The sequence below is a fragment of the Opisthorchis viverrini genome (genome assembly GCF_000715545.1).
Source record: "Opisthorchis viverrini unplaced genomic scaffold opera_v5_25, whole genome shotgun sequence".
In the NCBI taxonomy this organism is placed as follows: domain Eukaryota; kingdom Metazoa; phylum Platyhelminthes; class Trematoda; order Opisthorchiida; family Opisthorchiidae; genus Opisthorchis; species Opisthorchis viverrini.
Genome location: NW_008751681.1, coordinates 1,072,444 through 1,095,506, shown reverse-complemented (window position 1 = coordinate 1,095,506; position 23,063 = coordinate 1,072,444). Strand labels below are relative to the sequence as shown.

The following is a 23,063-nucleotide window of genomic DNA, read 5'->3' as shown; positions in this document are numbered from 1 at the left end:
CGCGTTAACATGCATTCCACATGTCAAATGACGCATAACGGTGCGTTGTCGGTCTGCATTCGTTTCATGTATGACATGTGACGATGCTCACGCGATTTCGTTCTAAAGTTGGGCTTATCGCTAGCTTATCTGGCAACATAAGCAAACGGAATATGGATCACCCTTGTCTGCGAGTCGGGCCTTTCACCTAAGATACAAAACGAACTTGGAGGTACTACTTGATGCAGAGCAAAGGTGAGACTCCCGTCTACCACCTTGAAGTAAATGAAAAGTGCATAGGTCTATCTGACATGTGACGCGTACAACAATCACTACAGATTCATATAATCTTACAAAACGGAAAAATTACTCAAAATGTTTGAAGCACTAATGGTTGGTTTATAATCAGAGTGAGTGGATCGAGTTGTGGGCTGAATCACCTGGAAGCCTGAACAAAACAAGGTGATTAGTAATTACACAAACAAGTTCATTTAGGTATTCTTGATGTACTACCCATTTGGCTCACAGAAAGAGGCGAAAATTTTCGGTTATCAGATTTGCTAGGATAGTTTTTTTTAGTTCGCTTGGACCGCGGAAAACTCAGTTGGCAATACTGGATGAAAAACCGAAGAGGTTGTGAAGACTGCCAACAAAGCTTGACATTTGCTATTCCACTGGATTTTTATGTTCGCCCTAGAGGTGTTGGGCTCCGAATGCCAAAAACATCGCAGTGGTTGGTTTCCTTGGGTTTTTGTCCCTTCCGTGTTTGCTCCCTTTTTCGGAATCACTGCACGGAAGTTTCTCTCTTTTTATTGTCACCTTTCTTCAGCTTCTTGTTTTGCCCATTCTCTTTGGTTGCCCCTTACTTTTACAGTGGTTGTCAATGAGCCATAATTTTGGCGTTGTTCCAATAGGGAGAGTAGAAACGCTCGGATTTTCTTCTAACCCCTATGTGTGAAAACAGCCGCAGAGTTAAACGAGGTATCGCCTGTCTTCTGCACAGTGCTTTAGCATGCCAAGGAGTTCAGAGTTTACGTGTGCAGGAAAGTAAAATGATTTGCCTGTCCTATTCATTCGAAAGTCCTTCATGAACTTCAGTTTTGCTTAAAACCGGCTCCAAGTTCATCGTGAATGATTTTCAAAGGTATGATGCAAATATGCTCATAGTCATTTTACGTTATCCCCCAAGCACGATCTTTTGGTTGGATTGGTGGTTGAACTGTCGACTTCCATAACAATCTGATTGAGAACGCGTCATCACCGATCACGATGGCATCATCAATAGGTTGAAAACGCGGTCATCACATAGTTCTGTGGATGTATATGTTTCTTCAAGTCGTAATTACCTCCGATTAGGTTTGTCTATTGGGAAAGGCAATCTTGCTAATTGAATAATTACTTGCGTTCCAGTTGGTTGATGGGCAGGTGACCGTGGAGGCTGAGCTCTCCGACTGGTACCGTGTTACATCTATGTACTTGCTCTTATGCTTAATTTTGTCATGAGATCCATTTGTGTAACATCTTGTTCAGTCAGACCCATGCGAGTGAGTCGGCGATCTTGTTTGTGGATTTGGTATGCGGAAGGTCTGTTATCACTGCACCAGGAAAACGACTCTTTTGCCACTCGTGGATTGTACGTTCCCACTAAATACTAACTGCCCTGATTATGTATCACTAAAAGTGCGTTTTATGAGCCCTAGGTAATTTTGTGGCTACAAATCCGTTTTTGTATTCCGGAGGAAAAAACCTGACTAACTGATGCGTCCAATTCACCCGCGAAGAGACGCCGAGAGAAAATGATGGTCTCAATCAAGTTGAAGTCAAAAATAATGCATGACCGGAAAGTACTGAATATTTTTTTATTTACTTTGTTGGGAGTCATCATTTCAGGGAGGAATCGAGTTGGCAACATCCGTCTTAGTAATTAAACACTACGTCACTCCACCAGGAGTAATAGATTAGCAGTTTCTCTCCTCCAATCTTGCAGTTCATTTGATGTGATTTGAGGATAACTCCTCGTTTAATGAGCCCATGTGACGTGTATTCCCCCTTTCCCCTAACAAAACAACAGACAGTCTCTTAACTGCAACAAATCTTTGGTGCCTAGCTCTCATGTGCTCAAAAGAAGCACAAGGGCTGGGATTCTGTCAAGGTGAGAGCCTGGTCGGGAGCCTTGGGAATGCCAGAGCACGAATCATCTGGTCAGCACATTTTTGCCTTAACCACTGAGCTAAACAGATCACTTGCTTGCAAGTAAGTTAAGCTTTAAAATTTGTCTAGTAATTGGAAAGCAGTCGCTGTTTCATCGGCACGCAGCTTTCAGCTATCAGTTAGTAAGTGCTGTGATTACGCGAGTTTGAAATAAGTCAAATTCTGACACCATGAGAAAAGGAGAATGACACCAGTAAAACCGCCTTCCAACTTTTTCCAAGGACAGAATTTGCGTTAAATCGTAACTGACCGGAAAGATGAGTATGGCCCCCTCAGAGATGTAACTTCTCTTCAAAGTATTGTTGATTACTGTGGTAGGGTAGGAATGATTCTTCACAGTCTTATTCTCTCCCTTCGTACATTAGAAGAAAGTGTCAAGCAGCTTAAATTAAACGCGCTTTGATCACCTGCCAAAGTGTGACCATATCTAAACACAGCCACACGATAAGGCTTTTAAATGACCACTTGGCGTGCTGCTTTGGCGTCAGCCCACAACACGTCTAGGTATTGCGGATATATCCATGCGAAGCTATTGGCGTGATGTGAAATAAATTACTCCCACACTCGCCAACTAATTAATTCCCGGTTGATTTCGCCAGTAATTAACTGACGGCCACCAGGATAAAGCGCGCACCCGATACTATCGCGAGTTCCGAGTTCACCCTAATTAATTCCACCCCCCCCCCCGGCTGGTTATTTTGCGAACGTACGAAAAGTCTGCAGAGCAATCGTTTTGTTATTGGATTGGAGTGGAAATACGTTTTTATGCATAGCACTGATCAGAATCTTGCAATTTTCTCTACTAGGCATAGTTTTTCCGATTGCGAAATTGTAGCACCATATCTCAGCTTCGAGGCAATGGGTTGGTCTGATTCTCACTAGAAAAATAGCTCTAATTGACCTCTCCCTTACTGCTTTTTATTTTAGTTGTTTTTCCCATATGAAGTCTATTCGGTTTGCACAGACATCTAAAGGGCACTCTCATCCCACAAATCAAACGACCTTATTACCTTTGGGAAAGTTCGGGAAACAATCGGTAGATTTATCACTGGGCAAGGTTTCGCTTTTGACGCAGTCTGGTTGAAAGAAATAAAGACTGTACAAAATTAAATGCAGTGGTTGCACTAGCGCCTACATAGGACAGATAGCAAAGGAACCGCACACCAGAATTGATGAGCGTGAGAGAAGAATGAACAAACCACCAAGGAATGGGGATGAATACAAAGCGCTGGTCAAAGACTCAGTGATGACGGTACATGCTTTAGATGCGGGACACAGAATGAAGAATGTGAAAGTTTCAAGACGAAGACTGCAATTTACACCACAGCGACTGGTAGCCAAAATGGTGGAAATCACCAAGCCTCACGATGTGAATAGAATCGAGGGTGTGGAACTGACGAGCGTTTGAAGGCGAATACAGCTATGTGTATGTACTGAGGGCAATGTGTACTAATCCTTAGACAGACTTACATACTGCTCGTAACTCTTGACTTATATCGTTTGTAAAGTGAGCTCTTTAGAAAGATACGGCTTGAAAATTGCTGTTTTCTTCGGATACCATGACTGGAGGGTTACGTTCGACCCAGCCGTGTACCTCCTTCAGGAATCTATTGGCAATGAAAGTATCTCTGATAAGTTGTTACTCAGTTGGTAATTGTTTTGGAACGAATATTTCATCTGCTGGACTCCGTGATGTATGTAAACGGTACAAAAGGGCAAAACAGAAATACCTATGGTCGAAACACAAATCCGGAGATTCGAAAATCTACCTCAGGGACTATTTGTGAAAAGAATAAGGACAAGTGCAAGTTAGGATAGAAAAATAACGAAATTTTCAAGAGTATCTGCCAAACAATCCCGCCTCTCACTGGTCTTGATCTTTAGCTTTCCAAAATCTCAAATTTTCTTAAGTATTTTTGTGATGAACCCTATTTTATACCTTTCCGACTCATTCCATATGCTTTATTCGTTAGCAAGACAGAACATATGTCGTCCACAGTGTGCTCAATTCACTTGCGAGTGTTACGTTACTCCGAAAAGGTTGAACGTGACATCAGTTGCTTTCCTCCCTTTGGTTCATCCTGGGTCTTTGAATCTGTGCACAGATGTACGAATCATTCTCACTGAAATGGCTGGGCCCAATAAACCTGTTGAGGATTCACTCTACACAGTACACCGATTGAGGCCTTCCTAGAGTTACTTCATTTCGATGAGCAGTAGGTCACCAAACATACCGGAATTACATAACGTGCATGTAATTCTGACTGACTTTTTCAAATAATTCTTAGGTCACATCTTCCCACATCACGTAATTCTAGACCTGGGAGTTGCGGGTTTTGTATTTACCGAAACAGTACACTGCTGTTGCCCATTGGAATTCTTCAGTTGGACATCAGACCAACTTCCAGCCAGCGAAATTGTTCTTTGCCAGTCTTTGTTGAGCACAGTAATTAGTTTCGTAAAGTAATGACTGCTAAAATACGCAGCATTCACCCACTGTTTTTTCTAGAGAATTTCGGTAGTGTGTATCGTCAAAAAAGGTTGGTGCATGTGGTACTCAAGCGAAATCCCTTAGAAGGGGAGAAATCAAGTTTATCCTATCTTCTGAAAAGTTATCTGAAAGCAACTGAAGAGAAAATTAGAACCACGAAAAGAATAGTGTACCGTGGGTAGCTGCCACCCACTATCACCCACAGCCCTATGCGAACGGTTTTTCCACTTTATATCTTGCTGCAACATCACCCCCTGGTTATTCAGCAATACTTATCCAAATCGCGTTATCACGACGACAGCTGTACCAAAGCAACAACAATTGTTTTATTAATCATTTCGCTAAATTTCATGTGCTACTTTAACCAGTCCCTCTGTAGGTTTTCTGCCATCGAGTACAAATGGATTCGTTTGACATTTAGCACAAACCCTGCTCCTCTAATAGTACAAACGTGTTGATGCACGTGAGTACATTGTTGCATGATATAGCGGGTGAAAGTGACCGGAAGCAACTGAATATTGCTTGTTGGGTCACACACAGAGTAGTTATATTTGGTATTTCACCACAATACCTGTGACTTACCGACACAGCAATAATTCAAGGAAGCAATAACTGAAGAAGATATTTCAGACAGAGCCCAAGTTGCTTTCAGCCACGACTAGGGCTTTCAAACGACGTTGTCATCACAACGTAGCAGTTTTCGGAAGCCTACGAAGGCAACGCAGTGGAGAAAAAGCCTTTTGACAAGAATGTGCACCGATTTGGGAACCAGCTGAAGGAAAGTCCCGCAAACAGAACACTGTAAAACATCCTATCTTAGTGAAGTATATGCGTGCTGAAAGTGACTTCGGTTATCTAATGTGACGAGACGTTTAACTGTTGATATGGTCAAGTAAAATCGATTGGCAGGATCGACGTCGCACTTTTCCAAAGATCGATGCCATTTCGAGGTCGCTACCCCCTACCGTCTCCCTTGTTGAAAAAGAGTGGCATTTTTTACATGAAATTATCACCAGGGTGGACTTTACACAGAACACATTTGGCTAGACAGAAGGTACATATCTTGATGAGATGGGATGTCATGGGGTCATTCATACACCCCAAAACATGCCCCTTGTGGATTATCTGCTCTATTTTACACACAAATCGTCTCTCACTAAGCCGCCTATTTACCTGTTTTGGTAACTTCGGACTGACTGTTGAAGTATACGTAAATCGACCATTGTTAATTTGTGCTTGACTTTTCCATTCACATTGAAAAATGACTGCCGAGAAAAGCTCAATTCACTCATAGTTACCGCACTCATGACAAAACTCATGTTCTTTGGAATTACGTTAATCTTGGCCAAATTCTGGTCTTAAGACCCATTCTGAATGTACATTCTGGAAAATGAGGAGCCTAAATTAGAATGGCATGCGATCTGACTGGAAATGGAGACAAACGGTTGAAATACAGTCTTATGTGATGATGGTGTACAAACAAAGCTGTTGGGGTTGCTTGCTTGCCTTTAGAATTCTGCACTGAGAATTTCGAGTACGTTTACCGGCTGCTGACCGAGTGGCAGTTGCTATGTTAGCCGATCATGGTGACTGGCTTGCAAACGCCTCGTTACCATACGAGGAAACATCATCAGTGCGTAAACTTGACGGAGCATTTACGATATATTTATTGATTGGGTCAACAGTTCAGCTACCAGCTAACCAACAGCCGACACCTCTGCGAGCGAACCTTACATGTGATTTACCCCAACTCTGGTTGATGTATTCTGGTTATCTCCATCACTATTAACGGATATCTTTCGAGATCCCTACAGTGGCCCGAATGCTGATAACCCCCAGGCAGCTGTCCGACTTGTTTGTACTCTGTTAAACTTATGCGCATGAAATTCACGTGTGATTCGCGTGTTGACTAAACCAACGCACCTTCTGCATTTCTTGGCCATAAATCTTTTTCCAATCCTTCGCTCATTTGAGTCTTTTCTCCTGAGTGCCTGTAAGAAAGTGTCGCGTTACCTGAGTTACTCTAGGAGACCGCAACGCAACACGTAATTTTTCCATAAAAACTCATGATGCGTAAAGCATCGGATCTGGAGTTTTCCAAGCAGAAAAACTAGTTGAGAGATGTGAACAGAATGTACTTTTCGTCTATTATGTCCAGTAGGGCAGAAAACTCGGCAATAAGGAGCAGAATATATCTGCCAAGGTCTCAACAGGAATTGGCCACATAACAGTATGCAGTACCCGAAGACCGAAACTCCGGTCCTGTGGCATCAAATTATGCTAACAATATTACCAATTCTCTACGGCTCTTAGACACCGCATCTTATAATACTACGGTTTCACTATTGTCAAAATTTCGCACTGTTCATCAAGACTGAGCATATTTGCTTTTTACTTTTCAATTTTTCAATTTTTTGATCGCTTGGTACAAGGGAGGAAATTCCCTACTGACTCAACCAGAGCCGTGAAGTCCATTGTTTCCGGGGGATGACACCTTCTTCCTTTGTTTTGTGGTGTCAGTCGACCTCACTAGTCTGCTCATCGACTGACACGGGTATGCAGAACAAAACGGAAATTAAAGTGGTCTTGAATATGACGAGATGTGTTCTAGGGCAACGGCGTTTTCTGTGCAAGCCTGACAGACTGATATGAGGGTTGAGCAAAATCCTATTTATTGAACGACTCATTACAAGTCAGAATTCATGAGAACTAGATAAGTTGGTTCCCAGACAGAACTGCCGCAAATTCAGCGTACGTCGCGTAATGTAGCGAGGCAAGTTCAATTTTTTATCTCTATACATTGGCAAACCAAATATTGCAGTATGCTTACTAATATCAATGGTGAAAAATGTTTGCCCTGGTAGTAGTCGCCTTTTTACCTGAACAGAGGCTGAGGAAGTTCAAGTTTTGTGAAGTCGGTTATATACATCCAGCATCCATCTATCTGTCTATCTATCTATCTATCTATCTATCTATCTATCTATCTATCTATCTATCTATCTATCTATCTATCTATCTATCTATCTATCTATCTATCTATCTATCTATCTATCTATCTATCTATCTATCTATCTATCTATCTATCTATCTATCTATCTATCTATCTATCTATCTATCTATCTATCTATCTATCTATCTATCTATCTATCTATCTATCTATCTATCTATCTATCTATCTATCTATCTATCTATCTATCTATCTATCTATCTATCTATCTATCTATCTATCTATCTATCTATCTATCTATCTATCTATCTATCTATCTATCTATCTATCTATCTATCTATCTATCTATCTATCTATCTATCTATCTATCTATCTATCTATCTATCTATCTATCTATCTATCTATCTATCTATCTATCTATCTATCTATCTATCTATCTATCTATCTATCTATCTATCTATCTATCTATCTATCTATCTATCTATCTATCTATCTATCTATCTATCTATCTATCTATCTATCTATCTATCTATCTATCTATCTATCTATCTATCTATCTATCTATCTATCTATCTATCTATCTATCTATCTATCTATCTATCTATCTATCTATCTATCTATCTATCTATCTATCTATCTATCTATCTATCTATCTATCTATCTATCTATCTATCTATCTATCTATCTATCTATCTATCTATCTATCTATCTATCTATCTATCTATCTATCTATCTATCTATCTATCTATCTATCTATCTATCTATCTATCTATCTATCTATCTATCTATCTATCTATCTATCTATCTATCTATCTATCTATCTATCTATCTATCTATCTATCTATCTATCTATCTATCTATCTATCTATCTATCTATCTATCTATCTATCTATCTATCTATCTATCTATCTATCTATCTATCTATCTATCTATCTATCTATCTATCTATCTATCTATCTATCTATCTATCTATCTATCTATCTATCTATCTATCTATCTATCTATCTATCTATCTATCTATCTATCTATCTATCTATCTATCTATCTATCTATCTATCTATCTATCTATCTATCTATCTATCTATCTATCTATCTATCTATCTATCTATCTATCTATCTATCTATCTATCTATCTATCTATCTATCTATCTATCTATCTATCTATCTATCTATCTATCTATCTATCTATCTATCTATCTATCTATCTATCTATCTATCTATCTATCTATCTATCTATCTATCTATCTATCTATCTAGTGTGTTTTGCGTATGAAGTCTAGGTCGCCAATTGACACTGACCAGTTTGCTGTTTTTCATATCCCGGTAGACCAATTTAACTTGGCGGGAATTGATATTTTTATGATATTCGTTCTTCAGTTGCACCCTTTTTAGTTACTAACAATATGCATTACTGTTCACTTACTTTATAAGCCTAAACATGACAAGCGTAAAGCGGCTACGGTTGAGAAGCAATGGGAGTATGGAAATCTGGTCTTTGGTCAGAGCAAAGGCCACTTAACGCCTGGATGGCCATCAGGATTATATGTGTACTAGCGTCAGATGTTTTATCCTTGATATGATTTACACAAGCCAGACAATGGGTCACTAAAATTCTCATTTACACCACTAGTTTCCATAGTCTTTCTACTACATTCGCACAATTAACCCATTAAGTTCACGTCAAAGAGGCAGAACGCTGGGCTCGCGTCAGAGCTTTATTAAAGCTCATCAATAGTACACATACTTCTCCACTTCGGGGTTTAAAATCCGGACCTCTAACTTACGAAGCGCGCGTCTTGCTCTTACTCCAATAGCACACGATAGGCGCACCTAAATGATCACGTTTGAGTAATCGAAGTTTTTTACCTTTGGTCAGTGTGATTCGCTCGCCAAACTTATCGATAGGTAACATAGTAACCTCTCTTCACTGGTTCGATCAGTTCACCCTCTTTCAGAACCTTTGAGTCAGGTCATGCCACGCACGCTTGAAGCCTGCTACAAAACTGTGATTGGTGTTGTAGGCAGCTGTGAGAGTTGCAAAATTTATCTGATTGCGCCAGGACAGAAGAGAGGCTGTTCAACCCAGAGTAGTGTGAATTTAAATTCTAAAAATCTTGAAACCACCTATGGCGAATCACTTAGCATTTTTTTATCCGTCATTTCCATGAAGTGAATTTTTGTATCAGGCGTCAGAGTGACTCGAGCACTCCATCCAAAACCAAAACGAACCCCTAGGGGGAGAGTTGGCTCCCTCTTCCTCTCTGCATGTATTTTAACAGTACAACACCAGATTTCCATCTGGAATAAACATGAACAAGTTTAGGTGATGTAGGTAATTAGGGCAATATTTGTTTTTCCACGTTATTCTTTCATTCTTTTCCAGACTGGTGAAGGTTCTAAAACTCTTCCAACAAACGTCCTTAAATAAGTTTATTTTTTACTTGGTTGCTGTTGTTACTGGGTATGTTTGGTGATTTCAAAGCAATGTATATTTCTTCAAGACAGCGATTGCTATCCCCGTTATGTAATTTTGAATCGGACTCATACGATAAATTACCGTTAAAAATGGCATAACTCTTCAGCAACGACAGTGGATCTCATTCTTATTGCAGCTCTCTGTAAAACCTTATCAGCGGTTGATCATACTCTGTACTGTTTTGCTGTAGCTCTCTTGGCAGTCACAAGCAGTCAACTGAGGTCTTGTGCTCGATCGTACCACGTGAACTACCAGGCGGTGTTGCATTTCGCCCATTGCTGATATAACCTATTTCCCATCTCGTTTGGCAGCCTCAGACGTATTTCGTACGTAAGTTCCGGCTGATCGTGCTACACCCACGTACGTCGGCTACAGTCACGGTGTCCGGGTATTTTTGGTCGGCTGCCGCTCTTTTCCCTTTGTACCGACAGATGCTGCTACCGGTCCTGCCTTTAACTTAATCATGTGGACCAAACCAGTCGTACACTCACAATTTTTTTCACACGTTAATGTATACAACCAATACATTAATCCTGTTTCCTGAATTCGCTGACGGTACGGAGCTTGAAACCAATCGTTGAGGCTGACGGATGTAGACTTGAGGACAGAAAACTGTTTGAATAACTACAATGACCACATAAGGCCTTTAGTTATTGCTATTCCATACTTGTGCCAGCTACACAACAAACCAACCGCATTCGGGGATCCCTGAGGTTCACAAATTCAAAGTGTTTTCTGGTAAAACGCCTCCGCGGCAAACATTGACAGGGTCTGTGCACTGGTGGCCTTTGAGGATTGGATTCTTTGCAGGGTGCTTCGATGCTGCGTAAACACCTCGACTCAACTGTATTTGCAGCACCTGTAATCGTATTGCACCTGAAGAAATGGAGACAAATTTATTACAGGGACGTGAGATTCCTCTGGGACTGAGCACTCATTCGCTGGCTAATGTAGTGTTAGCAAGAGAGTCTACCGAATCTCCAGCTGAAGTTCACTGTAGATGGTATCTTACCAATCAGGTCAAGGCCTCACTTTTGTTAGTCTTCATGGAAATTGGATAAGGTCCGGACGGAAGCAGTTACCATAAACAGTTTGGTTGATTTCGAGGGAAGCAAAACGGATGGCTAGATCTCAGTCCCCTGTTTACTCAGCTAGTGATGCTTTGTCATAAACCACTGGATTCTTCTAAGTGATATTCAGGAAGCGCCTGGGAGTGGCCCACCCAGTTATCTTTCTGAGGATATGACCTACCACCCTCCTTCAGGTACCAATTATTCAGTCTAATGACTTCCGAGTTAATTAAGTTTTGTTTGCTGAGCAAACATGGCATTTCCTGATTGGCTCTTATTTGGTTCTAAATGCAAACAGAGTTTACGGGGTCATGCTTTAGAGTTGCTGTGGCAATGAACGAACTTTGCTCTGACTTAATTTACTGTGCCTATTTTCTAAAAATGCCCTTACAACAGTCGAAGAAACTGCAACTTGGAAAGGAGCTGAAATGTCCCGTGGATTCTGACGATTCTATTGTATAAAAGGATTAAAAATCGGCGTTACAGTATACATTGACAGAGAAAAGTATGGAATGACAGTCCTTTCTCCAGAAACACCCCCTACACAAAACCAGACACGATAAACCCTCTTGCTCCAGGAACTTGCGACGTTGCGCCTAGGATGGAAAAAAGCACTTTACGATTGCTGCTCACTAAGGAAAGTAATTTGAGTAACCAAACTTCTTTCATTGCCTCAAAATTAAAATGGTGTATATATGATCCGAAATAAAGCAGTTGACAATTGAGTCATTAATAAGAGCCATAATTAAAAACGATGAAGTGTCTAGAACAGGAATTGGTAAGTGGAAACATGTGCGTTGGACGTTCAGTGCTGGCAACTGAGGATGTTCAGTTGCACTGCTACTCTTCGCTGGCACGTTGTGTCCATGCAGTCCTGACCAAGTCAGAATAAGCGCAAAGTCTGAACAAAGTGTAACAACTTGTGATATCTTCTACTGCTTTCAAGTGTACCATCGTTGTAGCGTCACCGTGTAGAAGAAAATATCTCCGCTTAAACTGATTACTGTGCCCAACAGAGGACAAAACCTAATGTTGCAACACATCGTTTTGATACTTCTGTATGCGCTCAAAAGCAATTACTAACTATCATATTCTACTGAATATATCGTCCCGTAGGTGCAGCCAATCTATGATGACAACCTGAGAAGCACTGTACAGCTGCTTTATCTATATTAAGATTCATCATACTTTTAAACTGCTAATCGATTCAGCTGTGCGAACTCTCACTATACTACCCAGTAGGTCACCAACTCCCATCTCTACAGCAGCGATTCTTTTCTCTCCTTAATAGCCAGGATGACTGCCTGATTTTTTCCTATGTTCTTTCATTACTAATCAACTTTATTGGTTTCTTTGATACTGTATTCTCCGCTTTGGCTACAGTGATAATCTGGCCACTCTTACCAACCCTCACACATGATGCGACCTTGTGAACCTCCGCTACTTTCAGCCACCGGATTGTGACCAGGTTTGATAGCTTTAGACTGCCCATGTTGTGGACTGTGAAGGCAGTGGTATTATTCACTTGGGGTTTCATAATCCATAAGTCAGTCAAAACTGAAGTGTTGGTGTACTGCACAAGGCCTTTTGCCAGACAGGATGGACAATCATCAGGCTTTCGTTTGGTCAACAGTCTTGTCATATGGCCAATACAGATAGCTCCATTGGGATGGTCTGCCAAAGAAATCGATCTTCCAACCGTTGTCTCATCAAAGGACAACTGCTGGTAGTTGTTCGTAATGCGGCTGCATAAACTCTTTTTTGTCATTAGCGAAATAAACCGATTTGGTTTTGACGGGAGACTCAGCTGAAACCCAGGTAAATCTCCCGCTTATGGTGTTTTTAAGGAGTTTTCAGCAACCTAATGAGCAGTGTATTACATCTATTCGTGTTCCTGGTCATCTCTATGAGGTACTGTGTACACAAATGTCACGCTGTATCTCAGTTTTATGACAGACGAAGGCATGTATGCTTTATTAACACCTTAGTGTTTCCGGTCCCTAACCTACTTGATTTCATACCTCGTTCTAAATTCCTACCGGGATAGCAGGTTTCATAGAAGGTGTTCAACAGCAGTTAAGCTACTTCACGATGTGTACCTGCTTTGCATGTTTTTTTACTGTCCATCTGAAAGGACACCATACCAGAGTTGCGTTCACCTTCGTGGGAATATATATTGCGAAGTTGGTGTATTGTCGCATCTAATCTACCTTTCTACAGACACAGCATTTCAGAAGCCAAAAAATCTGTACACTACCATTCCATGTAGTTTCATTACATGTTGAAAATAAATACTGGATTGGTTGGTACGTTTGGAATCATTTTGTCCGGACCCAGGTTTACCCCACTCTATCCACAGAGGTGCCCCAGTGAAGCAGAGCATTCTCGGCGACTACCGTTCAGCATGTGACACACGTACTTCTGCTGATCCAGCTACCACACCAGCAGCTATTTCTGGATTGCTGTTGGAGTACTATGGACGATACCTGATCCAAGTTTGTGCTCCTGGCAAGCGTCGCACTTGTGGGGTGATGAACGTGGAGTGTAAGAGGAGGCATCGCGCCTTAATGCTGTCCCCTGTCTTAGTGAAAAAATATCTTTCTTCTTTCTCAGTCTAGGTCGGTTGACCAGTAAGGCGATTAGGCTGAAGCCCACCGCTCACGAAAACATTACAAGATAGAAGATCACTTCCCGATGGCGGGTTCCTCCTTCCAACGACCGGTGCCTCTATTTCCGCCAAGTTATAGAGTGATAGCTCTTACTCTTGCTTGCTTCCACATTGTTTCCACCAGCTATTGCAACCTTTACTGTACCTAGTTTAAAACTTTTTCTTCACTTCTGAGAGGACTGCTCAGAAGAAATGACACTTCACCCTGTGTATTCCCATCGTAAACACGCAATCTTTTCGGAAGATATGCCTGTACTAGGAGGAATTTGGTGGATCTGACTGCAAAGTTGATCAACGGTTCATTGGCAAATAAACTGTGATGAACATGACTGATGCTCTATTCATTGCTCTATTCATTATTCTCTTGTTTTAATATTCCATATGCTGTACATATTCGCCAATTCGAATATATACGTGCTGGTTGCCACTCTTCGCTGAATTCTGGATTTCTAGTTTGTCGGGTTGTACCGATATACGTACGAAACTTAATTACCACATTTTGGCGTCGCGATTGGAACAATTCACCATGCCTGCCGAAATGGAACCATTAGATGTTAATTCAACTGCGCATATCGCTAGGTTCCTTCATTATTTAATCTTATTTAATCTTAGCCAAATTTTCTCTGTTGATGCGGTTGTTTTAGCTGTGGTGCGTCATTGGTCGGTTTCTGCTCAGGAAGTATTTGAGGCCTGGCTGAAATTTATTCAAAGTATCCAGACTGACTTTAACCATTTTGTGGAACTGTCTCACTGCGCCTCGTTTTTTAACAAGCCTTGAAAGGCATTACTATATGCTTTTCAAATAATTGTTGGGTTCCGAAGATGTTGACTACAAAACTCATATTCGTAGACTGCTCTTTTATGGAGTGTACGCCTTCCATGGCCTTGAACCAACCAGAATGCAGTAAATGTACCCATGATGTGGGCCACAACTGACGCAGGATACCGCGCATTTTCTCACCAGAGTTTGTCATATTTTTGTATGGAAAAGCCAGTAGCACTTTTAGCTATCTTGGATAAAGCGAACATGTTGGGGGGCTGCCTCTACAAAAGAATTTACCAACAGAGAAAATCCCCCTTCCAGTTCCGTGAAGAACAGGTTCACCACGAATAAATTTGTGGACAAGAAAAAACCATCCTACCAACAACAGGAGAGGATCTTGTCATAAATATATGGAAACTCTTCAGATGAGACCACTTGGTCCATCAAAGGTGGTTTTACCATTCCACCACCCTTACTAGAGGAGGAATAATTTCGCAACATCAGTGAAACTTCTTTCAGAGAAGCCGTCACTCGAGAAGCCAGTGACCTCGTAATTGGGGTTCCCTGAGTGAGGATCGGAAGTACTGTGTCCTCTCCAAGGGAGAGTTGGTCACACTGCTGTCCAGCCACTCGAGGCCAAACGGTTGGGTGTTGAACCACCGGCCGGAAGGTCACTGAATCATACCTCTTTGAGTTTTGTGAGGCGTGTACTGTTGGTGATTCACACTTAGCATAAAACAGCTGTACAGTGCCTCGAGGCTTTCAGCATAGATTAGTTTCACTTACAGGTTGAATTCCCTTTGTAAAATTTGCAAATCTCCTCACACCATCATAAAACTATAGTTTGTCATTCGAGAGTTTTACACTTGTAGAACCACGGGTGTAAGAAAAGCATGTAGGAGAGAAATAATGGGAAAAACTTGTCCAAAATGAATTCATGACTCATGATGCGGTCAGCCTAGTGGTCTACTTCAGCGATATTTCGTTCAAGAGATCACGTTGTGCCAGGTTACTCATTAAAGACTGAGTGAAGTGCGTGGTTTCATTGTTCCTTCAGATCCATTCAATACAATCGGTCGCATACTTGCCTCCTTGCCTAGCACAGTTAACATCAAGTCAGTAGCTGCAAAAGCATGTTTCTGGTGGGACCAGAAATAATGCAATCTCGGCCGTGTCAGAAAATGCATCTGAAGGTATGGTTCCCATACTGTGCACAGGGTTGTCTTCTCCACTATCCCCTACACCAATCTAGGTAAAATCTAGGATCTTAGATGACAAACACCTGACGGCATTAACTCACTCCGAAATTAGGGAACAAAGCAATGATACTAATCCCCGCTGAACCCACTTCGAGGAGTAAGATTAATATCGTCCAGAGACAAACGGGCGATATTTGAAGCGCTTTTGCCAAGGGGTATATTATACTACTGCAAGTAGGTTCCAGTAGTCATAACTCGGTATAAACTCACAATGCATCAAACCGAATTTCAGTATAGATTCAAAATACCTGGGTAATAACTTCAACCGTTGCCACACTCTCCTCGTCCGAGGTGCCGAATTGTGTTATTTTTTCCTCTTTAGGCCGGGAAATATTTCGCTGCGAACACGCATTTTCGATAGCATCCCGCCAGACAAAAACTGTTATGAATTATCTGGTTATGTTGAAAGTTACTTGAGTTGTGTAACTGATAAAAAATAATCGATACGAAATAAGCGAATCCAATTTTTGCTGATGGTTTGGCATAAACCATGTGAACTCGCTTATTTGTTGATGGCATCACTATTCGATAGCCAACCAGAAGCGATCGGAAATAACGGTCTTAACCAGAGTGACCACTCTTATTTTTGGTCCAACGCTAACTCACTACTGCATCAGTCACCCAATGGCACTCTGTAGTGGGCAAGGACTTGAGTACCTGACAGAATACAGATTCAGTATTCCAACATTTTGACTTTCAGGTCTATCAGTAATTTGGGAATCTATTTGGTTGGTTTGCCGTTACTGATGAACCCAGCTAGTATCAAGAATTTCATCCATCCTTCATTTTGGTGACAGTCAACCGCCCGATTGGCCAAACGGCAATCGCTGCTTATAACTTCGTCTGCCTGATGGCCTCGCAGCCATTCATCAGCACCTGATTGATCAGTCTGGACATTTTATGTGAGTTTATCAGGCAAATCTTGCCGTCATCTAGATGGCAGGCAAAATGGCCTAATCTGTTTGGCAGGTTCGTCGAATGGTCGAATGTTCCCGAGTTTCCTCTAACAGACACCCAACTTTGGGTCCAGTAAAATTCGCCGAGTATACTCAAGCTGCTGAAAAAACGAGCACTGACTAGGCACTCACCAAAAATCTGTCTTTAATGGTGATGTGAAGCGGTAAGCCCTCCTTTTACGAGGATTATGTGCTCAAAATAGATAGTAAGACAACAGATGAACGTTCAAAAGGCGGGTGGATACAAACGAATTCAAAATCCATTCCGTTTGAACCGATTTTTTTGGTATTACTTCACTTGTGCATAACATGAACGGAAAGCTAGTTGGAGCGGGGAATTTTGTTGACCCACAAGGTTTAGTTGGTTGAGGTAAAAGCAATACCAAAGCAAGTGACACGGATAAATGTTTTACAGCCGTCCAGGTCAAACATTGGATCATAGCAGTTGAAGCTTTCCAAACTGCTCCATATCTAACTCCATCGAGTACCTACTTCCCCTCTAATACTACTGTGCAGCTGTGTACCGTGCTCACAGTTTTCAAGTTGCTCATCATTCCGATGTACGACCACCCCTTATATGCAACCGAATTAGCTTAGCTTTTCCAGGACGTACCAGAGTGGTCACGTTGGACTGGTAAAGCACTTCGAGCACACCTCCTAATTAAGCTTGGCTGCTGTGGACATTTCTCAACACTGAAATGCCGTGGCTGACTTAAATGTGGATAAAATAAAGAACCGTTTTGCTGCCGACCCTCCAACTTGTAAACCCACAGTTTCGGTCTCAATTGCTAGCTCTCCACGCCCTGAACAAACAGGTCACACAAACGGCTGGTTGACAGGAAATGCAACTGTTCATTTGTTTTTTTTTTCAGAAGACAGACATCGTCCCACCAGACTGTCATCTGGCCAATTATTTTGCACACAGCGTTCACGTTTTCTTCAAAGTCCGTTATGAAGCGAAGGTGGTGAACGGCATTTCATGGTACCTCCCTCTTCCGATCTGGACATTTTATGTGAGTTTATCAGGCAAATCTTGCCGTCATCTAGATGGCAGGCAAAATGGCCTAATCTGTTTGGCAGGTTCGTCGAATGGTCGAATGTTCCCGAGTTTCCTCTAACAGACACCCAACTTTGGGTCCAGTAAAATTCGCCGAGTATACTCAAGCTGCTGAAAAAACGAGCACTGACTAGGCACTCACCAAAAATCTGTCTTTAATGGTGATGTGAAGCGGTAAGCCCTCCTTTTACGAGGATTATGTGCTCAAAATAGATAGTAAGACAACAGATGAACGTTCAAAAGGCGGGTGGATACAAACGAATTCAAAATCCATTCCGTTTGAACCGATTTTTTTGGTATTACTTCACTTGTGCATAACATGAACGGAAAGCTAGTTGGAGCGGGGAATTTTGTTGACCCACAAGGTTTAGTTGGTTGAGGTAAAAGCAATACCAAAGCAAGTGACACGGATAAATGTTTTACAGCCGTCCAGGTCAAACATTGGATCATAGCAGTTGAAGCTTTCCAAACTGCTCCATATCTAACTCCATCGAGTACCTACTTCCCCTCTAATACTACTGTGCAGCTGTGTACCGTGCTCACAGTTTTCAAGTTGCTCATCATTCCGATGTACGACCACCCCTTATATGCAACCGAATTAGCTTAGCTTTTCCAGGACGTACCAGAGTGGTCACGTTGGACTGGTAAAGCACTTCGAGCACACCTCCTAATTAAGCTTGGCTGCTGTGGACATTTCTCAACACTGAAATGCCGTGGCTGACTTAAATGTGGATAAAATAAAGAACCGTTTTGCTGCCGACCCTCCAACTTGTAAACCCACAGTTTCGGTCTCAATTGCTAGCTCTCCACGCCCTGAACAAACAGGTCACACAAACGGCTGGTTGACAGGAAATGCAACTGTTCATTTGTTTTTTTTTTCAGAAGACAGACATCGTCCCACCAGACTGTCATCTGGCCAATTATTTTGCACACAGCGTTCACGTTTTCTTCAAAGTCCGTTATGAAGCCAAGGTGGTGAACGGCATTTCATGGTACCTCCCTTTTCCGATCTCAAGCAAAATCCGCGAAAACGCCGCAGTGTAAACATGGTTTAATAATTACTGAACGTCAGTAAAACAGCGTTTGAGTGTCAGTCACAAACTGGTGTCGGCAAATAATGCAGACTTTTGCTCGTTAGGTCTGAAAATGTCGGTCTAAACTGCTGGCTGCCACACATGTGAATAAACAAGCACACATTCTTAAGAAGTGTCGGTTTCTCAAAGCCTTTGTTGATTGACACAACTAAATTACTAATGTACTGCGGGGCGTTTGTCGGTTTGGTAATTTACTGAGACAAGCGTGGCCTGTTTGACGGTTTAGGACAAACCTCCATGTTTTGTGCCTGGTGGAGTAATTAGAAGACAAAATATTTTAGGATGGAATTTTATTGATATATTTGAGATTGAAAGATCGCCGTAATCAAGAAATCCATCCAGGTTCAACTATTGAGTTCAGAAATAGACTTTGTAGCCTCACCATTTCGCAGTCCGACAATGACTTCCGGGATCCCTTTTCAATATTCTTTCGAGTAATATAAACAAGATGGACATCCACTTCTGACTGAAGACGGAGCACGGCACAAAACTAAAAGTCATTTTTTCCTACACAGATCCAGCTGCCATCGTCGAATAGCATAGTAGATTCCTACTGTTTTCTGGGCTAGACACGAAATCAGATGTAGTCTTTGAACCAATGCGATGCTCACTTCCAAGTAGATGTCTGGTAGCTGACGAGGCCAGCAACTTGGGATGATCCTGTTTGCCTTTGGTGTTGTGTCAGTGCATCTGATTGGTCCAACTGTATTCGCGCTCCTAACGGCACTTGTTCCCCACAGTCAGTAGTAGTTACAGTTCCTTTCCGCTTATGTAGGTGGCCGTGAAGCGGTAGCTTATGTCACATTTGACTGACGGTGGGGGGTACTTGGAAGATGACGACCTTGCTGACGTCGTTCATGTGGTTCGAAAAACAGTACGTGCTTCATAAGATACAGCGAAACAAATCTGGCAAATCACGCACAAGTGGTGTTGTGCTTCATCTTCATGTTCGTCACGAAAGAAAAAACAGTTCCCCTATTCTGGTTGTCAACTCCTGTAACTCCATATGCTGAGTGTGAATTTCAACTATATTGGAATGCAGATGCTCCGCAAAGTATCTGACGAAACCTTACATTTTTTTCCATTGTGCATATATAAATGTGAAAAAGACGTCGAACTCGTCTATCATTAAGCGTGCTTTGAGATATTTTCGGATTCTCCGAGTGCATTTGAATGTTTTTTTTCCAAATGCACTTGCTTCCTATGGGGCAGTCCGCAAGTCTGCGAACATAACGTGATCTTCGCATTACAAGACATGTAGGTGGTGGACGTTTGAAAAGCTACTTCAAAGCCGACACAAAAATATGATATCCAATGCGGATGCCTCCTCTTTTCATTCTTGCCTACTGTAGTCGCAGATAAAAAATTGATTCTTCAGCCCCTCATTGTTCATATGGTCGGTGTTGATGGACTTATTGACCGGGAGTATGCAGAAGATTTCGTTCTCATCGTCGATAACAGACAGAAAGCGCAATGAGCAGCAACAGACGCCACCAATTCTTCGACACGTTGTGTGCAACTACAAAGTGAAGCTCATGCTTCCGAATCTTTAGTAACTAAACCTCTCCCACAAACGGTTGAAAAAGGTACCAGTGATTCTGGAGAGTTTTACATATCTCAGTGTCTGCGTTGGCCCCAATACAGGTGCGTCTCATGGGGTTATTGTGGAATAAACTAAGGGTCCAGTCACCTCTACACGCGGGTTGTAATTCTGTCTTCCAGAAAGTGGAAGACCTGGGGAATTATCTGGTCTTTGATCAAAGTTGTCTCAGCCTCCACACTTTTTGTCGTATTGTCCGTAAAATTTGTTTTGTAACAGGTGCTTTAATCAGAAAAAACTCATCCTAACTCCAACCAAGTGACTTAGCTCTCTATTGTGCACCCCGAATCACCGTCTCCTGAAGCCAGTTTTGTTCATTATGCCCCACTCCGAACAGTGTGAACTTTAAGGTAGATATTGGGGGAAGAATATGAAAGAGAGAACGAAATGTTTTGAGGTTTAGTGTGGCCTGTTCCGCAGCATGGGATAAATGCGACCGCACTTATGGTTGTCCCGAGACTCTGCCAAATGTAGCCACTAGCCGATCCAAAGAGCATTTTTGTTGTCATTTTCGATCCACTTGTTTGGATGACAAATGAAAGGTTAGGAGACTCTAGAATCAGTTTAAAAGGCTGCTACTACACCTGTTAAGCCAAAAATAATCTTTTTTACCTAAACACCAAAAAAGCATCAGCGTCGACACTAACGTTGCTATCTATGAGCAGACCGACAGTGCTGATGACAACGGCAAAGGCGATGTTCCCCGGGTGAGTTACTTGGGAATGTATTGTTCATACTCAACTATTCATATCATTAGTTGATCGCGTATTTCTGAACTATTAGCAACACTTGGCACAAATTCGGTTCCTGGTAGTACTATAAAGGTCTTAACAACAACCGGGTAAGAAAAACTGGCATATTATCTGCTTTTAAGTTCCTCTTGGCCTTCTGCAAATTATTTCATGACTTTTCTGATAACCTCAAGAAATTCAGGAGAACTTGTCCGATTTTTTTTGTTGAAATTTTGAACAAACCGTGCTTCAAGCTAAGTCTGTAACGAATGACTAAAATACGGATTGTAGAAGAGTTTGAGATTCTCTATGCAAAGCAATTGTTACTCTGTGAACTGTGCCGTTAGCTCATCATTACCAAAACACTTTGTTCTCGCTTTGACCCATAGTCGCGTCGCATATATTGGGTGGCTCGTGCCGCCAGTGTAACGACAGCTGATGATTTCTATACAGAGTTAGCTAATACTCACAAAGCAATCAATATCACTAGTTGTCCAACCGATTTCTCTGGAAATAAACCCGATGGTAGGTAACAGTTCTGTATCCAGCTCTCATGGATTCTAAAATATCTCTCAATTAGGTACTATACATTCATGGACTAACCACGAAATGACCAAATTTTGTGGCAGCTCATGGTAATTCGTGCAGTCCATGCCCAAATTTCTGCCTACCGGCCTTGCCGTAGCCACAGTTTGATGGATATTTTACACTTATATAGGCCCAAATCATCAAGAAATTTTCCTGTACTATGTGTTGCATTGTCATTTAGCCGTATTGAATCCGGATATTTTACTAATCCCATATAGCCCCTCGATGTGTGTTGTTCAGAAGAAGAGAACGTTGAAGTGACAACGTTTCTCAGTTTGTGTTATGGAAGACTAGCATGCGTGCTCTCATATATGCGTTTCGCTCGCATTGCCGTTTACCTAACCATAAAATGCCTACAATACGTCGGCGTCACATGCACTGCGTGATTGAAAACTGGGTATTTTGTGTAGTTGCATGTCACTCATCGGTCGAATGGGGATAGTGATCATGTCTAACTAGAAGTTCATAGGTACGAATGCCCTCGGAAACACATGAGACATGCACCACTGCACAATGCTTTTTGGTCTTTCAGCACAAATGGACTGCACGCACAGGAGGAAGTCTCGGCTGATGTTTAGAAATTTCTTCGTCACTAAGACTTACTTCGTTTCTTTTGTTTCTGCGACCTTACAAGTCGAGGTTGCGTAGATGTAATTCATCCAGTGCATTCGGAGTAGCCAGTTCGTCGTCACCCACACATCTACCTTGTCCATAAGAAGATTAAATTAACTAATACATGTATAATTATGTTTTGTGCGATTGTCCATGGATAATTCTCCCCATTTTACATGCGTTCTGTAGATAGTTACCTCTACTTCGTGGATAGACAACCCTTGAAGAATTATCGTGATCCATAACTTGGCCCACCATTTAGTCGCTTGTGCTACCGTACATTCAACTTCCGACTGACAGTTGATTTCGGCCTTATTATCGGTTAACTGGGTTATGCTTTCCATTACGATTGTCTACCGCTTGTAGTGTCCGTAATCCGTTGTCACATTTACCATTCTTCCTGAACTTGAACCATACTTTGTAACTGTCGTTCACATTGTATCATGACGTTTGTTTTAATGTTACGAATACATAATTTTCCGGCGCGACCAGCTGACTTCTTGCTCAACGAGCGTATTTACGCTCCGTTGAACTGTTTGTTGACTGCTGAACCAGTGGGAC

General features: G+C 41.7%; 2 protein-coding genes across 2 annotated transcripts in view; one reads left to right on the top strand and one right to left on the bottom strand.

The window, feature by feature from the left end:
- Positions 1–22,067, bottom strand: part of T265_02146 (hypothetical protein) — a gene marked incomplete at both ends in the record, with an annotated part of 74,533 nt that extends 52,466 nt beyond the window's left edge. The window contains one exon of the mRNA XM_009166320.1: positions 21,974–22,067. Coding sequence (XP_009164584.1) covers positions 21,974–22,067 — 94 coding nt within the window. The remainder of the gene's footprint in view (positions 1–21,973) is intronic.
- Positions 1–23,063, top strand: part of T265_02149 (hypothetical protein) — a gene marked incomplete at both ends in the record, with an annotated part of 159,685 nt that overhangs the window by 130,556 nt on the left and 6,066 nt on the right. Inside the window, 3 exons of the mRNA XM_009166323.1 lie at positions 17,693–17,833; positions 18,760–18,852; positions 21,692–21,827. Of these exons, the coding sequence (XP_009164587.1) occupies positions 17,693–17,833; positions 18,760–18,852; positions 21,692–21,827 (370 nt within the window). The remainder of the gene's footprint in view (positions 1–17,692; positions 17,834–18,759; positions 18,853–21,691; positions 21,828–23,063) is intronic.